A 23,136-nucleotide genomic window follows, 5' to 3' on the forward strand; every position below is an offset into this window, starting at 1 on the left:
CAAAGTTCAGTATGCTTAATAACTCATGCTTAATGACAGACATATACTACAGTATGCAGCAATCACAGTGTGAGCTACAATCCATCAATGTATACTTGTCTGTTAGCTCTAAATGTAATACAAATTAACCTCCAAATAGAAACACTGTCAGGTATCCCATGGAAGTAGATGAATACACAGTAATGGTAAAAATTGTGTCAGTGTGGTGTTATAACAAATCAACGCCATACTACCGTGTCTCATGGGACCTTGCAGTCTGCTTCCTGGTGCTGGCCGCCTCACACCAAGACACCACCGTCGTGGCGTCACATTAAAACATTACGCACGTTTCATGTGCTACATGCACACTTCTTCAGGGGGGGGGAGTCAAGGTACGTAGCTGCATCGTCATGTAAAGTACTCTTTTTTGGGGGAGTTTTGTGGGAGGGTGCGCATTCATGCTGCTTTGCTGGCAGCTAATTAATAATAATAAAGGGTAATTAGCCCAGGAAAATTTGAGATATGAAACAACATTAAGTAGCCTAACATCTGGCTGCATGTCATATCTCCTCTATATGTTAGTCAAAATCATAAATAAAACATTAAATGTACATAAGGCATGCTGATCAATACTGTGAAATTATGAGAAATTGAATCTAATGTGGTTAATTAAATTGAATTGACATACTTATCTATTTGCTTCTCTGGTTATAAGATATCTCAAATTATCCTCGGCTTACTACCCTTTATTGATTATTATAGGCTAAAGCAGTAAAATGCCGGGCATTATTGCTCCAAGCTCTCTGATTGGATAAAATTCCGGCCATTATGCATTCAGTAATGGCCGGAATTTTTGGCTGCATGCCAAGTGTTTATTTCCAGGCAATCAGCTTTTCCTTTTCTCAGAAAAGCTCTGGGACAGGGCAGGGCATTGGTCAGGAAGCAGCAGCAAGGCTGTGACTCTTCCCCCTCCCTCTGTGACCAGAGCTGACAGACAGTTGAATTTGGGAGGGAGAATGTGTGCAGCTGCAAAGTAAGTAAGTGGCTGTCTGCAGTTTAGGTATGTCTAGTGTGTGTGTGTGTGTGTGTGTGTGTGTATGTGTGTGTGTATGTGTGTGTTTGTAGCTGCAGTTTGTGTATAGTTTATGTCCCATTAAATTTTTGTTATTTTTTCATTTGGACTCCAGTTCTCGTTTTTCATTTCTGTGCTCCTAGTCTTTTTCTCCTGTTTATGTGTATAGCTGCAGTTTGTGTGTGTGTTCCCCCACACTGTCTCCTCCTGTTGGTGGCTCTGCTGCTGATACTCAGCGTGTTAATGATGTTCTGAGGTGATTAGACAGGCTGTCTGAGTCCTGTCCTCCGCATTTCCTAATGAAAGGATGTTTGCATGACTCTTGAAGGTTTTAACCAGTCACATCCCTTGAATACTTGTACTTCTGCAGTTCCAAACACAACAGTGCACAGCTCTGCTATTCTGAGTTTCCCCCATAGTAATTACCCCCTTCCAGTTTTCTAACAAAGCAGAAGATGAGTAAAATGCAGATCTCATGTTATACCCTTCACCACTTTCTAGTGTATCTAGTGTTTTTGCACCAGTTTTTCCGCGGTTTTGATCCTGGGCGATTTTGTTAAATTACCCCTTACTGTTTTCCACCCATATCTGTTGGATTAAAGATAGCATCAAAATAACTTTAAACAAAATAACAATGAAAATAGGTGGAATTAACCATTTTCTTGTACTGTAGATACAAGACCTAAAAAAGGTCTTATCATGAAAGAGTTTACTGTAGTTACACATCATAAAACTCTCTAGCTTTTGGCTACCATGAAGTTTAAAATGATGTAAACATGCTTTTTACTTGTCTGATTTTATCTACTATTACCTCAACCACAAGTAGTGTACATTTGAAATAAAGAATGTCCACATTCTAGTCCACATTAGTTGTCTAATATAATTAAGGTCTATGAGGCAACTAAGGTGTATAATAATCAAGCACTATTAAATATGAGTAGTAGGGAGCCATACATTATGTCAAACTATTTTTGACAGGTGACCTGACCCCTTTTAGGCCAATCCCTGCCCCTTTTGGACTAAACCCCACCGCTTCCGTATCCGGTTTCGCCCCTTGCGACAATTTTTTGGGGGTGACACCCCCTGTGCCAAAAAAACATGGTTGATGCCCCCTGCACAAAAAAAGTGGTTGAAGCCCCCTGCGCCAAAAAAATGTGGTTGACACTCCTGTGGCAATATTTTTTATTATTTATATGTATATTTTTTATTCTTTTTTGTGATTGGTGCAATGGTGCATACTGTTGACATAGATAGGTTGGGGGCATATACATATGAGGGGCATGCTCGGGAAGGTTTTTCTGAATGCTAACATGTCCGGACATGTTTATTAGTGTTGGTGGACATGTCCGGGCATGTTTTTCTGAAATACTGAAGTGAGCATGTCCAGAAAATGTCAAAGCGTGATTATGTGGTACATAAGTGAGAATATGGTACCTAAGTCAAGTGTCAGGGTGCCCATGTGGTTTAAGGCATCGGACTCGTGGGTTCAAATACCACCCCAGACAAGATCTTTTAATATATTGGTTTTTGTATATAGAAGGTACAGGGTTATAAGCGTTGTGCACAGAAAAAAAAAGTGTATAATGTCAAAATATTTATTTATTTTTTAAAGTTACAGCGGTTCAAGCAGAAATTAATTACAGTATGTATTTACAAGGAATGAAAAATTAGTTTATTTACTATTTAGTCAGTTACTGCATTAATAAACTAAAATTATGCCATCTAGAGGCAGTAGGGTAATACTACACAGTGAACCGTTCCGCACCAAAATAGTGGCATCTACTATATATTTCTGAAAGCACTGTATGTCTGCGTCCCTAGCGGCAATCTCATTGGTCCCTTGGCCCGCCCGCCCCCGCACACCTCTCATTGGCCAGAGGCGGAGTGACGGGCCAGAAGACACACAGGGAGACACAGGGAGACACACACACCTCTCTCTCTGTCCTCTCCCCCCCCCCCATCACACTCACCTATTACGCATTTACATCCCGGGCAACGCCGGGTCTCTCAGCTAGTACTGTATATAGCATAAGCCCTTATTCCGTTACTCACCCAAAGAGTGACATACATATAGCACAGAGTAATCCCATATTTACAGAGGCAAACGTTAAAAAGTACTTTATAGGTTAAATAGTGACTTACCGCGTCTGCCGACTTTAGTACGCTACACACATAAAAATAAAATTAGCAGTTTATTTTAAGTTTCAACCAGTCCGCCGACTGCATTAATACATTACCCCTCCTCTTGGTTAGTAAAAAAAACCCAGTGGCTATGTTAAACCTGGTGCGCTTAAAGAAATGTTTCGCAAATCAGAGGTTCTTTTCTGAAGCGGTAAAAGGAGCAATGAAAGTGGGGTGTCTGTATTATGGGTCATTCTTTTTAAATGATACAGCTATTCTCTATTTGTCGCATTACCTACAACCATTGAGGGGATATTCAGTTCAGCCATCACAGACAGAAAAGGACTCCATCCCTGGGTTATTTTACGCTGTGTAACAGTGTGATTTTGTGTAACTCCGCGTACAAAATACAGTAGATTAGAGCCGGATATATACCTGTTTTTTTTATAAATAAATTCCCCTTTGTCATTCCAACTTGTAATATGTTTAGACTGAAACATTTTACTGAGCAATAACTCTGCATTTTTCTTGAAGCGGTCATTCACATTAGTGAAAAAGTTTGTCAGTCTTATCTGTTGAGCCATTATCCTGGAAGAAAAAGGGGGTGATGTTGTTTCATCAGTAGGCATTAAAAGCGTTATGCTGGTCTTCTCCCTTTCGCTCTGTTTAGCATCCACCAAATATTTCTGCAGGAAAGTTATGTATCTTTTTATCTTTTAATCCACTGATAAATTATTTCTATGTAGGATATCATTCATTTCAGCATCTAGGTGCTGCATGACAAACTCACGTATGTCGGCATCTCGAGGGGGGATACTCTGCAAATGGTCCAGATCTACTGTAGTTTAGGGACCAGGCACAAGTTCTCAGCATATTCCATTAGCAGTTAGTCAGAATGTCAGTCAGCAGCGGTATACCAAACCCCATAAGAGAGCCAATAAAGCCGCCGGACTGCTTGCCAGTCATTTATTTTTCACAATTGTAAATGTTTTATTGCTCAGCGTTTTTATAATTTTACGCCACTTTTGAAGTATACCAATTTGGCGTTTTGATAAAGGTATTTTACTTTTTAGAGCATTGAGGGCTATCTCGCATATGGCTGCGAGTAAATCATTAGAGGCTGAACACAAAATAGCTTTTCTTTGCTTTGGTGATGAAGGCTTTTAAAGTTAAGGCTTTTAAAGTATGCCAATTGCGGTGTAGTCTGTTAGACATGATTAAAACGGCACAGTATTTACAAGTAATGACCATTTCCAAATAATTATCTCTTTTTACAACTTTTTTTTTCAAACATCTACAATGGGGCGATCTAGCGGAAAGATACCGGTTCTTAAACTGTACTCATCAGGGGTCATGGCTCTTAAATCTACCAACAAAAAAACCATAGGGGCCCTGGGTGCCATCTTCAAAGGCCTCTAAAAAGAACTGTGATTTACCAGGATACATTTGATGCTCTAGAGTTGTTAATTTGTAACTTATCCCTAGGATTTTTTTAAAAAGTACCATATATTTAGTGTTTACATTTATAGTTCTACTTTTTTTACAATGGCAAAAAAAACATTTTGTACGAGGTACATGATACTGAGGTTTCTGTGATGTACATACGTGGTGAATGCTTTTTAAATTTCAGAACTCACTGGCAGCTTCCATCAAGTCATCTACGACTGTCAAATTCACTTTACCAGGGGGAAAAAGAGAATCATCATTAAATGAATCGGGTATATCCTCAATAAATCTAATGTGGGGCATAGTGCTTAACAAGTCATCATAAAGATTTTGCAAGCAAGCACAAAACCATACAATGTTATCAGGCCGGTGCGACAAGTGAGTGTTAGAATGTTGCAAATGCTGTTTAACAAAATATCTTTTCCCTGAATTGGACGGTCCGGCTAAAATGCACGAGAAAGGATGTTGAAGCCGGATATCCATTACAGAGTTATAATTAGTAACCACAGGGTAGGTTGGTGAAGTCGCTGGTTAGTTGTCGTTTCGGGTATACACACTTTTGTGTTTTCTGTAGAGGCCGCGTCTCTATCTGCCAGTACCGCTTATTTCGGACAATCCCAGACTGGCTTACCACAATCTTTTTCTTTTCTTCAGGTTCAGAGTGTAGGGGTAGTCCAATACTATGTCTTTTAAACTATCAAAGTAATCAATTCAGCATTTGCAGCGTTCAGTGTTATGCCTTTAACATGTAGACATGTTTTACCAGTGAAAGCTTATAACCGTAAGTCTTGCATCCGGCAGAAACAAATTCTGTAATGTGTGTGGCAGTCGGTAGCTCACTGGTCAGCTCCCCTAAGTACTCACCAAGAGGAGGATTCCAGTCACCTGTTTTGCTAACAAAAATGACAGAGTCAGTGTCATAGTAGAGATACCTCTCTTGTAGCTTGTCCAAAACACTGTACAGTTCAAGACGGGCATAGGCGGTAGTAAAACAAGCAACAACAATGTTGACATTACGTGCTAAAGTGTGACCGTCCTTTGTATACTTCCAGCTAACCATAACAATGTCATCAGCTATGAAGTTTAAAGATGACACATCGTAACATGGTGAAAATGCACAGATCATTGGGGTCTGCTACAATACTTGCATTTTGTAAATTAGTCTTTTGTCCGAATTTACCCCACAACGAATCTAGAAACAGTTTAGAAATTTGTCTTTTTGCAGGGTTAATGGCTATTTTGACAGTAGAGAAAACAAGGGGAGCGCGAATCAGGAGCACAACCAAAAAATATATGTATGTTAATGGCTATTTTGTCTGAGCGTAAATGAACTCCCTCTTTTGATTAATACGCGCTGATGTATTTTTGTTTTTTCTCATCATCTGGACACCAACTTGAGTAGCCTGATGCCTCCTGTTTATCCCTAAGGTGTACCTTAATGTATTTAGCAAACAATTTGTCTGTACTTTGTTCAAAGTGCCAAATTGAAAAAAATGTACACAATCGGTATCCTGTCAAAGAGCGTTCATCATCCGTATGACCGCAATCCGTCATCTGGTTGGTGGCGGCTCATGTGCGGAAACATGAGTTTGCATTTTATCAGGAAGGATGGGGAAAAATAAGTCTCTAAGTGGATAGACTTTTAATTTAGCAACACCAAAGTACCTGTCATAATATGCAAAATACTCATAGAAGATCTCTGGGTGACCGGTGGGATACTTTTTGGTTTTGTTAATAAAAGGATACAGCCTGGTAAAATCATAGTAATGTATACTCTCACCGGGGGCCGCTTTGTGGTACAGCTTAATAGCGTTTGATCGGCCGCCATAAAGAGCAACATGGGGATTCATGGGCTGTGGAAAGTCACTTTAAAGAAGAAATTCTGTAGATCCGTATCTGTCTCAAACATGTTTTCCCACTCATGCTCCCACAATTCACGTATCGCATAGCCACACGTTCTTTTAGAAAGTGTGTTTTGAAGGCTGTTTTGTGGTACAATTGACCATAAGTATGAGCTGTAACATTATTTGTATCTTTTTCATTGTAACACATGGGACAACTGTGGTAAAAGCAGCCATTGAATTCAATGTCTGTTTTAACACCATTAATTCATGCATTGACCACCCCTTAGTTGTATGACTATATCCTCCTTGTAAGACTCATACAGCAGTCACTGTGTGGCTGGTGTAGAGAAACATTTTTGGTGGGATGTTGTAATAGTCAGTGGGTACATGGCGATGTATTTTTTAGTAAAAATTAGGGCCGAAACATGGCCATGCAAACAGAGGCGAGTGTTGTCAGTTGTAAGGGGTCCACATTATAGACAATTACTTCAGACGGCTGAGATTCACTGTGTGTAATCACACTTTTCTGTGTCATATTTAGGACACTGGCTCTAAAACAGATAAAAGCGTTCTTTTTTTTTTTATAACTCTCATTTTTATTTGGTATTACAGAGCATACATAATATCACCACCTATTGGCATACGTTACAGAATACACAATTTTGTCATCAAAACAGTGACACGTAGACAAGACATGAGACAGACGTAACGAACCACACGTAAACCACATCACTAAGACGGACAGGACAAACTAGACTGGGGTGAGACACATTAGGGTGGGTGGGGGTGGGGGGCACCTGTAGCTGCTGCATTGGAGCGGAGGATCTGCTATTTGCTCTATGTGTACGCTAGGGTGTGTTGTGGATATCCCAGTGGTTCTACTTTCTCCGTCGCTATGTCATCATCCCGTCTGGTCTGCTCTGTCCAAGGAGAACGCATTTATCTATATTAGTGCAAAATTGTGGCGGCGTCCACCACCGGGATGTCTGTTTGGGCCAGCCATGGGGCCCATACATTTAGAAATTTGGGGCCAGAGTCGTTGATCCAACTTGTCAACTGTTCCATCTGGCAGACATGCCAAATTCTGTTCCTGATTTTGGCTATAGTGGGTAATTCCTGTTGTCTCCATACTGCTGCGATCGCACACCTCGTGGCGGTTGCGAAATGTGCAACCAATTTTAGTGTCACGTTAGACACGTCCTGAGGCCGTCTTCCCACGAGGACCTCCAAGTTGAGGATTCTTTCTAACCATTCCCTAATAGATTCCCAAATCGGGACCACGTTCGGGCAAGACCACAGCATATGTTTTAAATCAGCCGTTTCCCCACACTGTTTTGGGCAGAGCGGGGAATAGCCCTTGATAAATTTAGATAATTTCAATGGGGTATGGTACCACCGCATTAGGACTTTATATGCGTTCTCCTTTAACGTGGCACAGATTGAGCTTTTGGCAGCTGCCTGTAATATCTGATCCCATTCCTCGTCCTCTAGTGTCTCCCCTAAATCTGTCTCCCACTGTCGCATGTATTTCAGTCGTGGGCGTCGGAAGTCTTCGGACAGATTACCTCCCTGTACACCCGAGAAGTTAGTCCTCTTGTGTCTGTCTCTCTGGAACACAGCTGTTCGAAATTGGTTCGTGCTGGGCAAACCGGGAATTTATTATAGAAAGCCCTGACCTGGAGGAATCTAAATAATTCTGTGTTGGGTAGCTTTTTCTCATCCTTAATCATATCGAACGTCTTGATATATTTACCTCCTTCCAGGTCCTTTAATCGTAAGTACCCCGCTTGCGTCCATTTTACAAATTTGTCACCTAAGAGCCCTGGAACAAAATCCGGATTTCCCACCAGGGGGGTCATCAACGACTGTCGTGTGGTCAATTTAGCTTTAAATTTAGATGACTCCCAGACCGCCAGCGAGTTCGCAATTGCACAGAGTGGCATCCCTATTGATTTCTTGCACTGTTTTGGAAGCCAAATCAGATCGTGCAGTTTTACTGGCGCGCAGCATTCTGTTTCTAGGGCCACCCATCTTCTATTTGCTGGGTTCGAGTGCCAATGGACAATTTGGCATAATTGTGCCGCCTTGTGGTATGCCAACAAGCAAGGTACCGCTAACCCTCCTCTTGTTACTGGTTTTGTCAGTATGCTTTTCGCAATTCGTGGGCTTTTTTTATTCCAAATAAATTGAATAATGTGAGCCTGCAGCGTGAGGAACTCAGTCCTAACAAGAGGTATTGGGAGGGCTTGAAACAGATATAATAGTTTAGGCAGCAGGTTCATTTTGACACTGTTGATCCTCCCAAACCACGATATGCCATAACCCGCCCAAACCCTGAGATCTTCCTTCAGTTTCTTCATTATTCTGGGGAAATTTGCTTTATATAGTGTGTTGTAGTCCTTTGTGATATATACCCCTAAATATTTGATAGCGGAGGGTTGCCATTTAAAATTGAAGTTGAGCTCTATCAGTTTTTCGACCGGCTTGGGTAGATTGATGTTAAGCGCTTCCGACTTGGCCTGGTTAATTTTAAACCCCGACACCAAGCTGAAAGTTCCCAAGATCGCAAAGACGTTGGGCAAGGAGGTGAGGGGTTTTGACAGTGTCAAGATTACATCGTCTGCGTATAACGCTACTTTATGATGCTGCTCCCCTATATCTATCCCTGTTATATCTGGGCTTTCTCTGATATGAGCCGCTAACGGTTCTATGCAGAGGGCAAATATTAACGGTGAAAGTGGGCATCCTTGTCTTGTCCCGCTACGGATGTTAAATACCTCCGAGGGGAACCCTTGGTGTCGCACCCTTGCAGTGGGACCATTGTAAAGGGCTAGTATTGCCTCTAGGAGGCGCCCCCCGAACCCAAACGCCCCCAGCGTCTCCTTGAGGAAGGGCCAGTCAATCCTATCAAAGGCCTTTTCGGCGTCCAGACTCAACAACATAGACGGAATACTTTTCTTTTTTGCCAAATCAATCAAATCTACAATCTGCCTAGTATTGTCTGCCGCCTGCCTGCCCTCTATAAAGCCTACTTGATCCGGGTGAATAAACCCCGGAAGGACAATGCCCACCCTGTTAGCTAACAATTTTGAGAAGATTTTAGTGTCTGAATTGATCAGGGATATTGGCCGGTAGCTCTTGACGTCTGCCGGGTCCTTACCGGGTTTGTGGATCACAGAGATGGATGCCTGGAGCATCTGCGCCGGGAGGGGCTCTCCTGCTAGAATCCCATTAAATAGGGACAACAAGTGGGGAGCCAGAATCTTGACAAATTTTTTATAATATAAATTTGAAAATCCGTCTGGACCAGGGGCTTTAGCGGGTCTAAGGGACTTTATTACCTCTGTTACTTCCTCAAGGGTGAAGTCGCCCTGGAGTGCCTCCCTATCCTCTCTGCTCAAGGTAGGTAGATTTGCCTCTTTTAGGAATTTGTTCAAAGTTGCTGCGGTCTTTTGTGTGTGGCTGACCTTATCTCCGTCGTATAATGTGGCGTGATAATTCTTAAACACCTCCACTATTTGTCGAGGATCGGAGGTAAGGTCCCCCCCCTGAGATTTGATGGATGCTATTCGAAAATTTGGAAGCTTGTTTCGGAGCTTATTGGCCAATAGGGTATCTGGCTTGTTGGTTTTCACATAGAATCTGCGCTTTGACCATGCCAACTCCTTCTCGGCCTGAGAGGTCAGGACCAGGTTAAGTTTAATTTTAGTGTCGCTCAGTTCTTTCCAAACCAATTTATAATTGTGCGTTTTGTGTTGAGCAGTGAGATGTGCCAATTTCTCACGTAGCTCATTTACTTTCGCCTCTTTTGCTCTCTTTCTTTTTCCTGCTATGGTCATCAACACCCCCCTCATGGTAGCCTTATGAGCCTCCCAGAGCGTGGACTGAGCCGTCACACTGCCTTTGTTGTCCTTAAAATATTCTTGGATTCGCTCACCAATCTCTTTTGCAGTTACGGGGCATTTAAGGAGGAGTTCGTTGAGCTTCCAGTTTGCTCCAGGTCTGTCTAAGGCGTCTAATGTGCACCGCAACTCTACCGGTGCATGGTCGGACCACGAGATTCCATGGATCTTTGTGTGCCCTACCACTGGAACCATTCTATTGGATACCAGGAGGTAATCTATCCGACTGTAACGATTGTGTGGGTGGGAATAAAAGGTATATTCCCGTGCATTAGGATGTTGTTCCCGCCAGATATCAATTAGCTGACAGTCTTGCATACCCTTATGTATGGTTAGTACGTCCTGTTTGTGGGATGGGTTAGGTCTCGTACATCTGTCCAGGTCAGACTCTAGTGTGTGGTTAAGATCGCCTGCTATGAAGATATGTCCCTTCGCGACAGTGTGTAGTTTATTAAAGAACTGTGTAAAGAATGTAGCGCTCGTCTCGCTTGGGGCGTAGACTGACGCTAATGTCAGAGGTTGACTTTGTATCATCCCCGTAAGGATGATATAACGACCTTCCGGGTCCACATATTGTTTATTTATATCTAACGCTAGTTTATTGTGTTCTAAGATAGCCACTCCTCTTTTCTTTGCCTTGTTAGAGGCCAGATAAAAAGTTCTGTGATTTTTGTCTAAATATTTCGGGTGATTGGAGTGTGAAAAGTGGGTTTCTTGTAGAAAAAGTATATCGGCTTTCAGGCGGCTATACTCTTTAATTGCGATCCTACGTTTAACCGGGCTGTTAAACCCTTTGACATTGTGTGTCATCATTATTAGTTCATTACTCATCCTTGTGTGCAGAAGAGGTGTGCACCATTGGCGAGATCATCTGGGCCGTTCGTTGGTCCGCATACTCCAACTGCTTCTGGGAATCTGTAGTTCTCCATCTTCCTGTAGGTTGGTGCACTATGGGGGGGAAGATACAAGAGGGGAGGGGGGGAACATCCAGACAGACATAAACAACACATATAAACAGTGGTCTCAGAGCCTCGGTACCAGTACCCCGGCTGTGAGACCAACGCCCTTGGGTACTCAGTGTACTGCTGCGACACACTTTATTCGAGCAAATACCCAGTATGTACCTGGCAGATACCTGGAATGCGCCGCTCCTCACCTCTGACAAGCCCCGTTGCGTTTGCCTTCCCAGCCATGGTTCATGCCTGGCTGACGGGCGGCTGATCTGTTAAATGATAATGATTAGGATTTAATAGGCTGCAATGCTTCGCGTGTCTACCAGATGGCATAAATTCATGAATTGTAATGCAGTATATATATATACTGTGCAGTATTGCAGCCAGCCGGAATAAAATGCTTCAATCCCTGCCTGGAAAATAACGCAATGGACTCGGGCAGAAAACAGTCACAAACCTCAATACACCCGAGTATACCCGAATTCGTGGGACTAGCCGAGCTCGAATAAAGTGTGTCGCCAGTGTAGGCGGTCAGGTACTCCCTCCCCCCCTGCCCCCTCCCTCCTTCACTGTAATCCCCTCCCAAGGGACTTTGCCGGTCATTGGGGTTGATGTCCTTTCCCGCTCCGGCTGTCGGTCCATGCAGGAACAAAAGCAGGCTCGAACCCCGCTATCCGGCCTCCCTCCTATAAAATCTTCAAACAACAACTAGCAAACAATGCTTTCCTATGATCATTCCTTTGCCCTACGTACTCCACTTTACGGTAACCTGCCTCTCCCCCTTGTAATACATTATCCTTGTACCCCTAATTGGAGCTAATAATCACGCCTCTGTGTCTCTGTGTGGCGCCTCCGGCCTTTGCTTGGCCTGGTCCTATGTATCCCTCCACTTTCAGTGGCTGTTGACCTCAATGAGCGGGACCACCGTATACAGAGATGAACCGACTGCACCGGAATCAAGCCTATATTGGTTACCTGGGGCCTTTTGATCTACTTCTTGTTCTCGCTCCCTCCCTTCTATCTTCCCGTGTGTGTATTGCCTTCTCACCTCTATCTTTCTCTTATTTAATCACTTCCCCATCTCTTATCCCTCCCCAACACTTCCAGCAATTCTTCTCTTAAGCTAACCTTCTCTTACCTTCCACTATTTCACATCCCCCTCCTTTCCCGATAACCTACCTACTCCTCTCTACTTCACCTCCCTACTCCTCCCCTCTCCGCTCCCTCCTCCAACCCAACTACCTACTACTTCTCTCCTTATAGCCACTTACCCTAAACCACCTACTTAATCTACTTAACCCATCCTATCTCGCCCTATTACACGTCCCCCTCCTTCCTTTCCGCCTCACTTTCCCCTCTCTCCCTTATATTACCCACCCTACCTGCGCTACCCGTGCCCCTCTTATCTGTTTCTCCGGCTGTCTGAGCTCTCTCCCCACTGCCCCCCTCAGCTCTGTAATGAATCACGTCCACAAAAGTTTCTTTTAATGTCCGCCGGTGCAGTCCATGTCAATCCCCGTGTGGTGCTCCGTCGCCGTCCCTTTCCGGCTTCCTGGTCTGTGTGCAGGTGTCTGGGATCTCCGCTGCTCCCGGTGGTCCCTGCCTCTCAATGTCTGTTCCCTCACTCGTCGGCGCTGTTGCTTCCGGCTCATCAAGATGATGTCGCGGTCAGGGTCTCCTCTGCTCCTCGCCACCTCCAAGATGGCCGCTCTGGGTCCCGCCCCTTCCGGTGATGTATTTCCTCTGGACGCCATTTTGGATTTGACAACTCACCGAGGCGGACGCATCATCTACATGGCTTCCCGCTCACCTCCATCTTCCCGCCTTCCTGGTTCTGCGTTCCATGGTGCCTGTGCTGTCTCCGCCATCTTGGGTGCCATGCCATCTCTATGAGGTAAGTCCAAAAGAGTTTTTTAACAGGTGCCCGACATCCCGGGTATGCGGCAAACACCATCTCCGGCAGGGGGGGGGGGGGTGCGAGGTACATTAGTCCAGGACAAAAGGTATATATTTCTTGACTTTTTGAACATTAAACTGACAACTTTATTAAAGTACAAACTGTGGTGAAACATAGTAATTATATGTTTCCTCATCCTTGAGTGGCCCCTTCATCAGCTGTGCTTCCGACTGTGGTCCAGGATGGTCCCGGGGCCGGCTCTTCCGTCTCGGAGGCCGTGGGGGTCAGCCGCAGCCCCAGCTTCTTGAGGAACGCCTCACCTTCTCCAGGGGCTTTCATACTGATTGGGCGTCCATTTTTAATCACCATCAGCCCGAAGGGAAATAGCCAACGGTAGCCTTATCCCTGAGGCATTTAGTTATGGGCCACAGCTCTCTTCTCCGGGCTAATGTAATTGGGGCAATGTCCTGGAATACTGCAATTTTGGTGCCCTCAAATTCTCTCAGGGGTGCATTCCTTGCGTGCTGCAGCACCGCTTCCCTGGTCTTATAGTGATGGAGCCGCACTATAATGTCCCGCGGTCGTTCTGTTGGTTGTGGCTTTGACCGGAGCGCCCGATGGCATCTATCCATTCCCAGTTTATCTTGCGAGGAATCCGGGCACATATGGGCGAGCCACCGCGCCACGAACTCCTCACAGTCTCCTACAGTCTCTGGGACGCCCCGTAGGCGGACATTGTTGCGTCGGTCGCGGTTTTCTGCGTCTTCTTGTCTGTCTTTTAATTCGTTAATTTGCGCCTGCAGGTCCGCTGTCTTTTTTGTATTGCGCAGGCCAACCTTGGCGTTAGCATCCACCTTCACTCCTGCGTTCTTGACCCCAGGCTCCCTACCTCCTTTCCCAGGGCTCTAATTTCAGCTTGCAACATGGATTTTAAGTCTGTATATAGTCTTTCAAAATCGCAGCGTCTTACCGGCAGAAGACCCTGATCCTCCCCTGTATCCCCCTCCTCCTCTGATTCTGATCCAGTGCGGGAGGTGGGTGCCATTGCTGCCGTGGCTCTGCTCGGTTTACCTCCGCCAAAATACTCTAGGATCCCCTTTTTTTTAGGGGTTTTAGCTATCTTCTTTGACATCCTGGATGTTTAGTTAGTATAAGGTGGTGTTTTTATTCAAGTCTTGCCAGTTTTGTTGTTCGTTTTTTTTAGAAAAACAGGGAGTGAGGCACAGAGCTCTCAGTTCAAGCTTCCATGCTCCTTGCTTCCCAGCATGCACCCATAAAAGCGTTCTTTAACATTTTTTTTATCCTCAATGCAACAGCTTTTAAGCTCTGCCTGAAATTTTAAATCACAGTGCTTGTTCTCCTCATACTAGGCCATGAACACAGCTATCTTGTCCGGCATCATGTACCGAGTGCCACACATCCCTCTCCCCCCCTGCACCTCACATCAACCCCCCTGCAGCTCACATCAACCCCCCTGCACCTCACATCAACACCCCCTGCACCTCACATCAACCCCCCTGCACCTCACATCAACCCCCCCTGCAGCACACATCAAGCCACCTGCAGCATACACCAAGCCCCCTGCAGCACACATCAAGCCCCCTGCACCACACATCAACCCCCCCTGTACCTCAAATAGCCCCCCCAAACAATCCAGTGAATGACAAAAGGCCCAATACATAGGGCATTTTGGCATGTCAGTTTTGACCTCAATACAAATCTGTCTGTGGCACGACTGGCAAAAATAGCGGCATGAGTGATTATTTTTATGTTCGAATGGTGTGTGACAAAAATCGCAAAAGTAATTGGACCCAATGGACACGTTTATTTTTTTTTACTCCATAGTAATGGGTATCTTCATGGTATTGTATTGTATTGTATTGTATGTCTTTATTTATATAGCGCCATTAGTGTACATAGCGCTTCACAGTAGTAATACATGTGGTAATCAAATAAATAACAGATAATATAAATAACAGATCATGGGAATAAGTGCTTTAGACATAAAAGTAACATTTCGGAAGAGGAGTCCCTGCCCCGAGGAGCTTACAGTCTAATTGGTAGGTAGGGAGAACGTACAGAGACAGTAGGAGGGAGTTCTGGTAAGTGCGTCTGCAGGGGGCCAAGCATTATGTATCGTGTTTAGAATATTCACAGTGCTATTCATATGCTTCTTTAAGCAAGTGTGTCTTAAGGTGGGTCTTAAAGGTGGATAGAGAGGGTGCTAGTCTGGTACTGAGGGGAAGGGCATTCCAGAGGTGTGGGGCAGTCAGTGAAAAAGGTTTAAGGCGGGAGAGGGCTTTAGATACAAAGGGGGTAGAAAGAAGACATCCTTGAGAAGAACGCAAGAGTCTGGATGGTGCATACCGAGAAATTAGGGATGAGATGTAAGGAGGGGCAGAAGAATGTAAAGCTTTAAAAGTGAGGAGAAGAATGGAGTGTGAGATGCGGGATTTAATCGGAAGCCAGGAGAGGGATTTCATGAGGGGAGATGCTGAGACAGATCTAGGAAAGAGTAGAGTGATTCTGGCAGCAGCATTTAGGATAGATTGTAGGGGAGACAGGTGAGAGGCAGGAAGGCCGGACAGCAGGAGGTTACAGTAATCAAGACGGGAGAGAATGAGGGCCTGAGTCAGAGTTTTAGCAGTCGAACAACAGAGGAAAGGGCGTATCTTAGTTATATTGCGGAGGAAAAAGCGACAAGTTTTAGAAATGTTTTGAATGTGAGGGGCGAATGTGAGAGAGGAGTCGAACGTGACCCCTAGGCAGCGTGCTTGGGCTACTGGGTGAATGATTGTAGTTCCAACAGTAATGTGGAAGGAGGTAGTAGGGCCAGGTTTGGGAGGAAGTATGAGGAGCTCTGTTCTAGCCATGTTGAGTTTAAGGCGTCGGAGGGCCATCCAGGATGATATAGCAGAGAGACATTCAGAAACTTTGGTTTGTACAGCAGGTGTAAGGTCAGGTGTTGAAAAGTATATTTGTGTGTCGTCGGCATAGAGGTGATAATTAAACCCAAAAGATGTTATTAGGTCACCTAGAGAGAGTGTGTACAGAGAAAAGAGAAGAGGTCCCAGGACAGAGCCCTTTGGTACCCCCACAGAGAGATCAATAGAGGAGGAGGTGTTAGCAGAAGAGACACTGAAAGTACGATGGGAGAGGTAGGATGAGATCCAGGATAGAGCTTTGTTCCGAATACCTAGAGTATGGAGAATGTGGAGGAGAAGAGGGTGGTCCACGGTGTCAAATGCTGCAGAGAGGTCGAGTAATATGAGCAGAGTGTAATGACCTCTGTCTTTGGCAGCATGGAGGTCGTCAGTTATTTTAGTGAGGGCTGTTTCGGTGGAGTGAGCAGTGCGGAAGCCAGATTGTAGAGGGTCTAGGAGAGAATAGGTGTTGAGAAAATGGAGCAATCGAGAGAATACAAGACGTTCAAGTAGTTTAGAGGCAAAAGGCAGGAGGGAGACAGGTCGATATTTAGAAAGACAGGTAGGGTCAAGCTTGCTGTTTTTGAGTAATGGTATGACTGTTGCATGTTTGAAGGAGGATGGAAAGGTTCCAGAGCAGAGGGAGGAGTTAAAAATGTGTGTAAGCGTAGGGATTATAGTAGGAGCTAGAGGTTTTAGGAGATGGGAGGGAATGGGGTCAAGAGGGCAAGTGGTAGAGGGAGAAGAGGAGATCAACAGCGACACATCCTCCTCTGAGACAGTGGAAAAAGACTCAAGGAAGGCAGGAGGAGAGTTAGGAAGAGGTGTAGGATGGGGGGAAGAAACAGAGGGGATGTTCTGCCGTATGGATTCCACCTTTTCCTTAAAATAGTTAGTAAAGTCCTGAGCGGAGATAGAGGAAGGAGAGGCAGCTGAGGGTGGTTTGAGTAGAGTACCAAGGACAGAGAACAGTCGGCGTGGGTTAGACTTGTTCATGTTGATTAGTGCAGAAAAGTAGGCTTGTTTAGCTTGCGAGAGGGTAGAGTTGAAACAGGATAGCATAAATTTGTAGTGAAGGAAGTCTGCGAGAGTGTGAGACTTCCTCCAGAGGCGTTCAGAGGAACGAGTGGAGGAACGCAGCATGCGCGTGTGGGAATTTAGCCAGGGTGTAGGGTTAGAAGGGCGAGGGCGGCAAAGAGAAAGCGGGGCATGTAGATCAAGAGACGAGGACAAGACAGAGTTGTAGTTCCTGACCAGGTTGTCAGGGTCTGTAGCAGAGCTGAGAGAGGAGAGGGAGGAGTGTAAAGTGGACTCAAAGTCAGGTAAGTGAATAGAGCGCAGGTTTCTGCAGAACCGGGGGGTAGATGGAGGTGGAGAAGGGGAGAAGCGAGATAAAGAGAATGAGATGAGATGATGGTCAGAGAGAGGAAAAGGGGAAATGGAGAAATCAGAGTGAGAGACGTTTTTAGTGAAAACCAGGTCTAAGTAGTGGCCATCCTTATGGGTGCTGGCTGCAGTCCACTGTTTAAGGCCAAAAGAAGAGGTAAGAGAAAGAAAGCGGGAAGCCCAAGAGAGAGAGGGGTCATCAATGTGGCAATTGAAGTCCCCAAGGAGAAGAACAGGGGAGTCTGAGGAGAGAAAGAAAGAGAGCCAGGATTTAAAGTGAGAGAGAAAGGCAGAAGGGGGATGAGTAGAGGTAGGTGGGCGATAGATGACCGCCACATGAACAGGGAGAGGAGAGAAGATCTGGACAGTGTGAGCCTCAAAGGAGGGAAAAGCAAGAGAGGGGGGAATAGGAAGGGTTCGGTAACGGCAGACAGAGGAGAGCAGGAGCCCCACGCCTCCACCCCTGCCATCAGGGCACGGAGTGTGGGAGAAGGAAAGGCCACCATAGAAGAGGGCAGCTTCCAGAGCAGTGTCAGACTGAGTGAGCCAGGTCTCAGTTATAGCAAAGAGAAGCAGAGAGTGAGAGAGAAAGAAGTCATGTACAGAGAGGAACTTGTTAGAAAGAGAGCGTGCGTTCCAAAGGGCACAGGAGAAAGGGAGAGAGGAGGGAGGGTGGCAGGGGATGGGTATGAGGTTGGAGGCAGAAGGAGTAGAAGTTGCATGTGGGAGGCGAGGACGAGAGCAAGTTGAAATAAGACAGGGACCAGGATTGGGAGAGATATCCCCAGAAGCAAGGAGGAGAAGCATGGATAGAAAGAGGATGTGTGAGGATGATTTGTAGGGGTGTGTTTTAGTGCAGGATGTATAGCTGTGTGGTGTCAGAGGACGCAGGTAAGAAAGGAGTTCATGTGAACTGAGAAGTGGTGAAGAAAGGAGAGATAGAGATATATGAATAGAGTTTGAGACATACTGAGGCTGGTAAAAAGAAGTGCATAATTTGAGAAGAAGTGAAGTCACAGCAAATATAAATGGTAAAGGCAGCATCACAGCAGTAATGATGCAGTCTGGTATTGATGATATCCTCCTTTCCAGCGTAGTTCAAATGAAGGAATCAGGGCCAGATGGGGGTGTCCACTTCTTTTGAACTTCCTTTTAAACTTCAGTTGTTCAGTAGTCATGCCACTTATAATGGGCCACTTGGATATGGGCTGCAGGCAGACTAGCTGTTCTGACTGGGTTTATATAGGCCTAAAAAGTCACCTGACAGTGTGGTTCTGTCTGCTTAATTAGCACATCTGAGGCACATTCAAACAAATGGTTTTCTACACAGGGTGTTCCCTGCCTAGGTGGCAACACTTAATTTGATTAGGGGTAGACAGAAAACAGCATTCAAATATGTTTTTTACCTAGCATTGGATCACTTGCATATACTATATAATACACACAGCAGAGGATTTAGAGAGGGATTTTACCTAGCATTGGATCACTTGCATATATGCATATATGAATGTGTATATAATACACACAGCAGAGGATTTAGAGATGGATTTTACCTAACATTGGATCACTTGCATATACTATATAATACACACAGCAGAGGATTTAGAGATGGATTTTACCTGAGGAGAGAAGAAGGATAAGATCCATTAGGGTAAGAGTTCCTTCCTTTTAAACTTCAGTTGTTCAATAGTCATGCCACTTATAATGGGCCACTTGGATATGGGCTGGTATATAAATTAAACACGCTCTTTGCATATCTCACTTGTATAAAATAATCACCAGGCGCCACAATTGTGGTACAACACTTTAATGGTTACATTCAAGTGTTTTTAAAAATCTGGAATGTCACTAAAACTGACATACTGTAAGGAATGCACAGAGTGCTATGTATGAATAAAACTTGCTTTCTCCAGTAACAAAGTGTCAGCAGTGTGTCTTTCGTCTACAGGGCACACAGACTGTCTGCCTGACACAAATTATGGCTGTCATTATTTGTCAAAAAGGTAGCGTCTTTTTGTGGCTACAATGAGACTGTAAGGCATCAAATTAACGCATCTACGGTGCATCACACCATCCACTCTGTTCCTAGAAATTATGACCACAATCTTAAACTACCATCACCAGGAACCTCAGCGTTGCTCTGTAACATATTTCCTACATGTCCCAAAAAACCTCAGAGTTTAAGTTGTCCTTAGAACGCCTAATAGAATATAATGCTCTATTTAAAGTGCTACCGTCTAGGTGTACTTGTACCAGTCATGGTGTCCTATGGTGGGCAATAGTCTATACAATGTACACTGTATTGCATCATGTGCGGCCTGTAATGCCACTAAAATTATGGTATTCTGACTAGGTTTACAAATTGAAAATGATCAAAATGTCCCACTGCATTAAAATTCTGTCTTGTTCTTTGATACTGCGCTATACATTCCTAAAATACAGAATAATCAACCGACTCATTAGGGTGGTGTATTACAGGTGGTGTGTGTATTTCGACAAAGTTTTCAACAGGTCGCTCAGATCTTTCAACAATAATTTCATTTACTGGAGCTCCTTGGTGTACAGAAGCTGACGGCTGCGCACTCCTCTGAGTGTTTCATCAGCAATTATGTTGGGGCTCATAATGGAGGCAGCAAATTCACATGTACTAAGGTATTGATGTGCTTTGTTATGTGAGTGATGTATTGTTTTCTACAACATAGTTGGCATGGCGTCGGTTTTGCGTGCTTCACAACCAAACCAGGTTCTGAAGCCTGCACCAGAGTGATGCGAGGCCCTGCATGTAATTCTGCAAAGCAGAACCGCAGTGTTACAGTACATCATGTATATGTCAGACAATTCTCATACTGGGGTTCTGCTTTGGAGAACTATTTACAGAGCCTCCCAGTACCCAGGTGCTGATTTCAGAACCTGGTTTGGTTGTGAACTAAACAGTTTTGGCCTGGTTTTGATCCTGGGAGATTTTGTTAAATGTCACGGTTGTGCTCGCCACAAACCTGGGTTGGACCACGTGGCTGAGGTGGGTTGTATAAGCACCGACCTTAGACCGCGCAGGCTGATCCGGATTGAGCAGTTCGTAGTCGTACGTAGCAGGGTCGGGACTGGAGAAAGTAGCATCATCAGTGGACAAGCCATGGTCAGGACTGGAGAGATCAGGGTAAACGTTATTCAAGCAGGCGTTCGGCAACAGGTAATCAGAAGTTCCCCGCTTCAGCTTAGGAGTGTGAGCGCGGGTTCTGCGCGTGCGGCGACCATGGCCCATGGTACTGGTCTCAGGAAGGGATAGGCAGACCGGAGTGGGCACACCGCCAGGCAGTACTGGTAAACCAGTGCTTCAGCGCAAGAGGTCAGAGCGGGCTTGTGCAAGGAGAAAGAGAGAGCTACAGACCTCAGGACTCGTAGACTGGCCTCTGCTAAGGGTTGGACAGCAGACCACAGGAAACAGGGAGCTGAAGTATACACGGGAGGTGCTCCGCTTCAGCACAGGAACCAGGACACAGCCTCTGCTATGGAGAATGAGCAGCAGGCCCCAGGTACCAGTAGATAAGCTTTGCTGTGGAAGGATAGCAGGCTTCAGGAAACAGGGAGCTGAAGTCAACATGGAGAGTACTCTGCTTCAGCACAGGAGACAGTGACAGACCTCTGCGTGAACTAGGGAATAGAACTTTGAGAGATTAGTACACAACAGAGCCAAGCCTTAGGGCTTGTGGCAGAACACTTGTGACAACCAGGAAGGGTTATGCTCGGCAGGGAAGCATTGTGGGGGAAAGGTGTCTTTAAATGTCAGTGAACCAATAGCAGAAGGGTCGTGTGACAGCATTGCCTCAATGAGTGAACCCAGGGTGGAGCTGCAGCAAACATCAGGAACAGTGTTCCAGGGTTGCACAGGTCTGTAAGGCAAGGCAGACAGCAAACTAAGGTGCGGATCCGTTACATTAAATTACCCCTTATTGTTTTATACCTACAGAGGCAGCACACTTTATTCTAACTTGGTTGGTGCCGCAAGCCAGGAGATTTCCCGGCTTGCTCGTTTTTTTCCCTCGGCGTGCCGCGCGTCATCGATGCCCCGAGGGAGCCCTGGGTTCCTGTAGTGTGGGGGATGGTGGTGGGGGCTCCGGGGGACCCGGCAGACCAGGAGAGGGGAGGGGGAAGCCCCGATCGGAGGACCGATCTTCCAAGGCTCCGGCGCGTGCGCGGGACACCTCGGCGCGCGCCCGGTATCTGTCGCGGCCGAGACCGGGTAAGTGTTAGAATAAACTCGGCCGCGACAGTATACCTGTTGGATTAATGATAGCATCAAAAAAACTTTGAATAAAATAACATTGAAAATAGGTTGGACTAACTTGGTCTTGTATTGTAGATACAAGACCTCACAGTTCTTATCATGAAAGAGTTTACTCTAGGGTACACATCATAAAACCCGCCATAGCTAATGGAACTTTAAAATCATGTAAAAATGCTTTTTACTAATAATAATATCATGTTAACACTGCTAGTTTTATATAGTGCTTTACATAGACATTATGCAGACACAGTTCCTGCCCCATAGATCTTACAATCAATGTTTTTAGTGCCAGAGGCACAGAGAGATAATGTGACTTGCCCAGGGTCACAAGGAGCCAACAGAGGGAATTGAAACAGGTTCCTGAATACATTTTAGAGTTTTTTTAATGAATAAATTCAATCATTTCCAATATGCTAAAACCAAACTAATTGACTTTACACAAAAAAAACTTTGAATTTTTGTTTTAACCAAAACCCTCAAATGAATCCCTTTGTCCATTTTTAGTGTGTATATTTTATTGTGAACAGTAGAAGTGAAGAGGAGCACAGCTGCGATGCTGCAGTACAGCTAGTCAGACGCAAGCAATAAGGGCAACTCCAACCGGGGATAAAATATAAATAAACCTTTAATGGTCAGTGTAGACACAAAAATAGGACAACGCACCTATGCGTTTCGTCCCTCGGGACTTTCTCAAGGTGTCAAAACAGGTGAAACGCGTAGGTGCATTGTCCTATTTTTGTGTCTACACTGACCAGTAAAGGTTTATTTATATTTTATCCCCGGTTGGAGTTGTCCTTATTGCTTGGGTCTGACTCGCTGTACCGCAGCACCGCAGCTGTGCTCCTCTTCACTTCTACTGTTCTGGATTTACCTCCCGAGGATTGCACGCCAGAAGAATCCATTTTCCAGGACACCATACAGGAAGGTAATGGGCATAGCCCATCATCGTTTTTACCTTCCTTTGCTCGACTGATTTGCATTTCATTCCCCAGGGGTGATTATACATTATTGGGGACTTAACACTGGAGTAGCCGTGTGGGCACCACCAAGTCCCTGGTTTATCACCCTGGGATGTTTGTTTATTTACTTCTATATATTATACTCCTGGATCCTGGACTCACATATGGAATTTATGTATATTGAGCTGTTTGTGGTGATGCACTAATACACTGCACAACATATGTATATTATATTGTGCCTAGTCCAAAAATGCAAAACCTATGATATTTTGTTACATTTGAATTCATAAATGATAAAAGCAACAAAAAAATTATGATTTACTTTTAAAAATCACGCATGAACTTTATTACAGATAAACTGAAGCTCC

The 23,136-nt window shown here is 44.8% G+C and overlaps 1 protein-coding gene across 1 annotated transcript in view; it reads left to right on the top strand.

The window, feature by feature from the left end:
• The first annotated feature begins 944 nt into the window (after positions 1-944).
• The window catches only part of LOC142493704 (cytochrome P450 1A5-like), a 54,211-nt gene continuing 32,019 nt past the window's right edge, over positions 945-23,136 (top strand). The window contains exon 1 of the mRNA XM_075598187.1: positions 945-1,012. Coding sequence (XP_075454302.1) covers positions 996-1,012 — 17 coding nt within the window. The 5' untranslated portion in view covers positions 945-995. The remainder of the gene's footprint in view (positions 1,013-23,136) is intronic.

Source organism: Ascaphus truei, chromosome 1 (assembly GCF_040206685.1).
Source record: "Ascaphus truei isolate aAscTru1 chromosome 1, aAscTru1.hap1, whole genome shotgun sequence".
Classification (NCBI taxonomy): domain Eukaryota; kingdom Metazoa; phylum Chordata; class Amphibia; order Anura; family Ascaphidae; genus Ascaphus; species Ascaphus truei.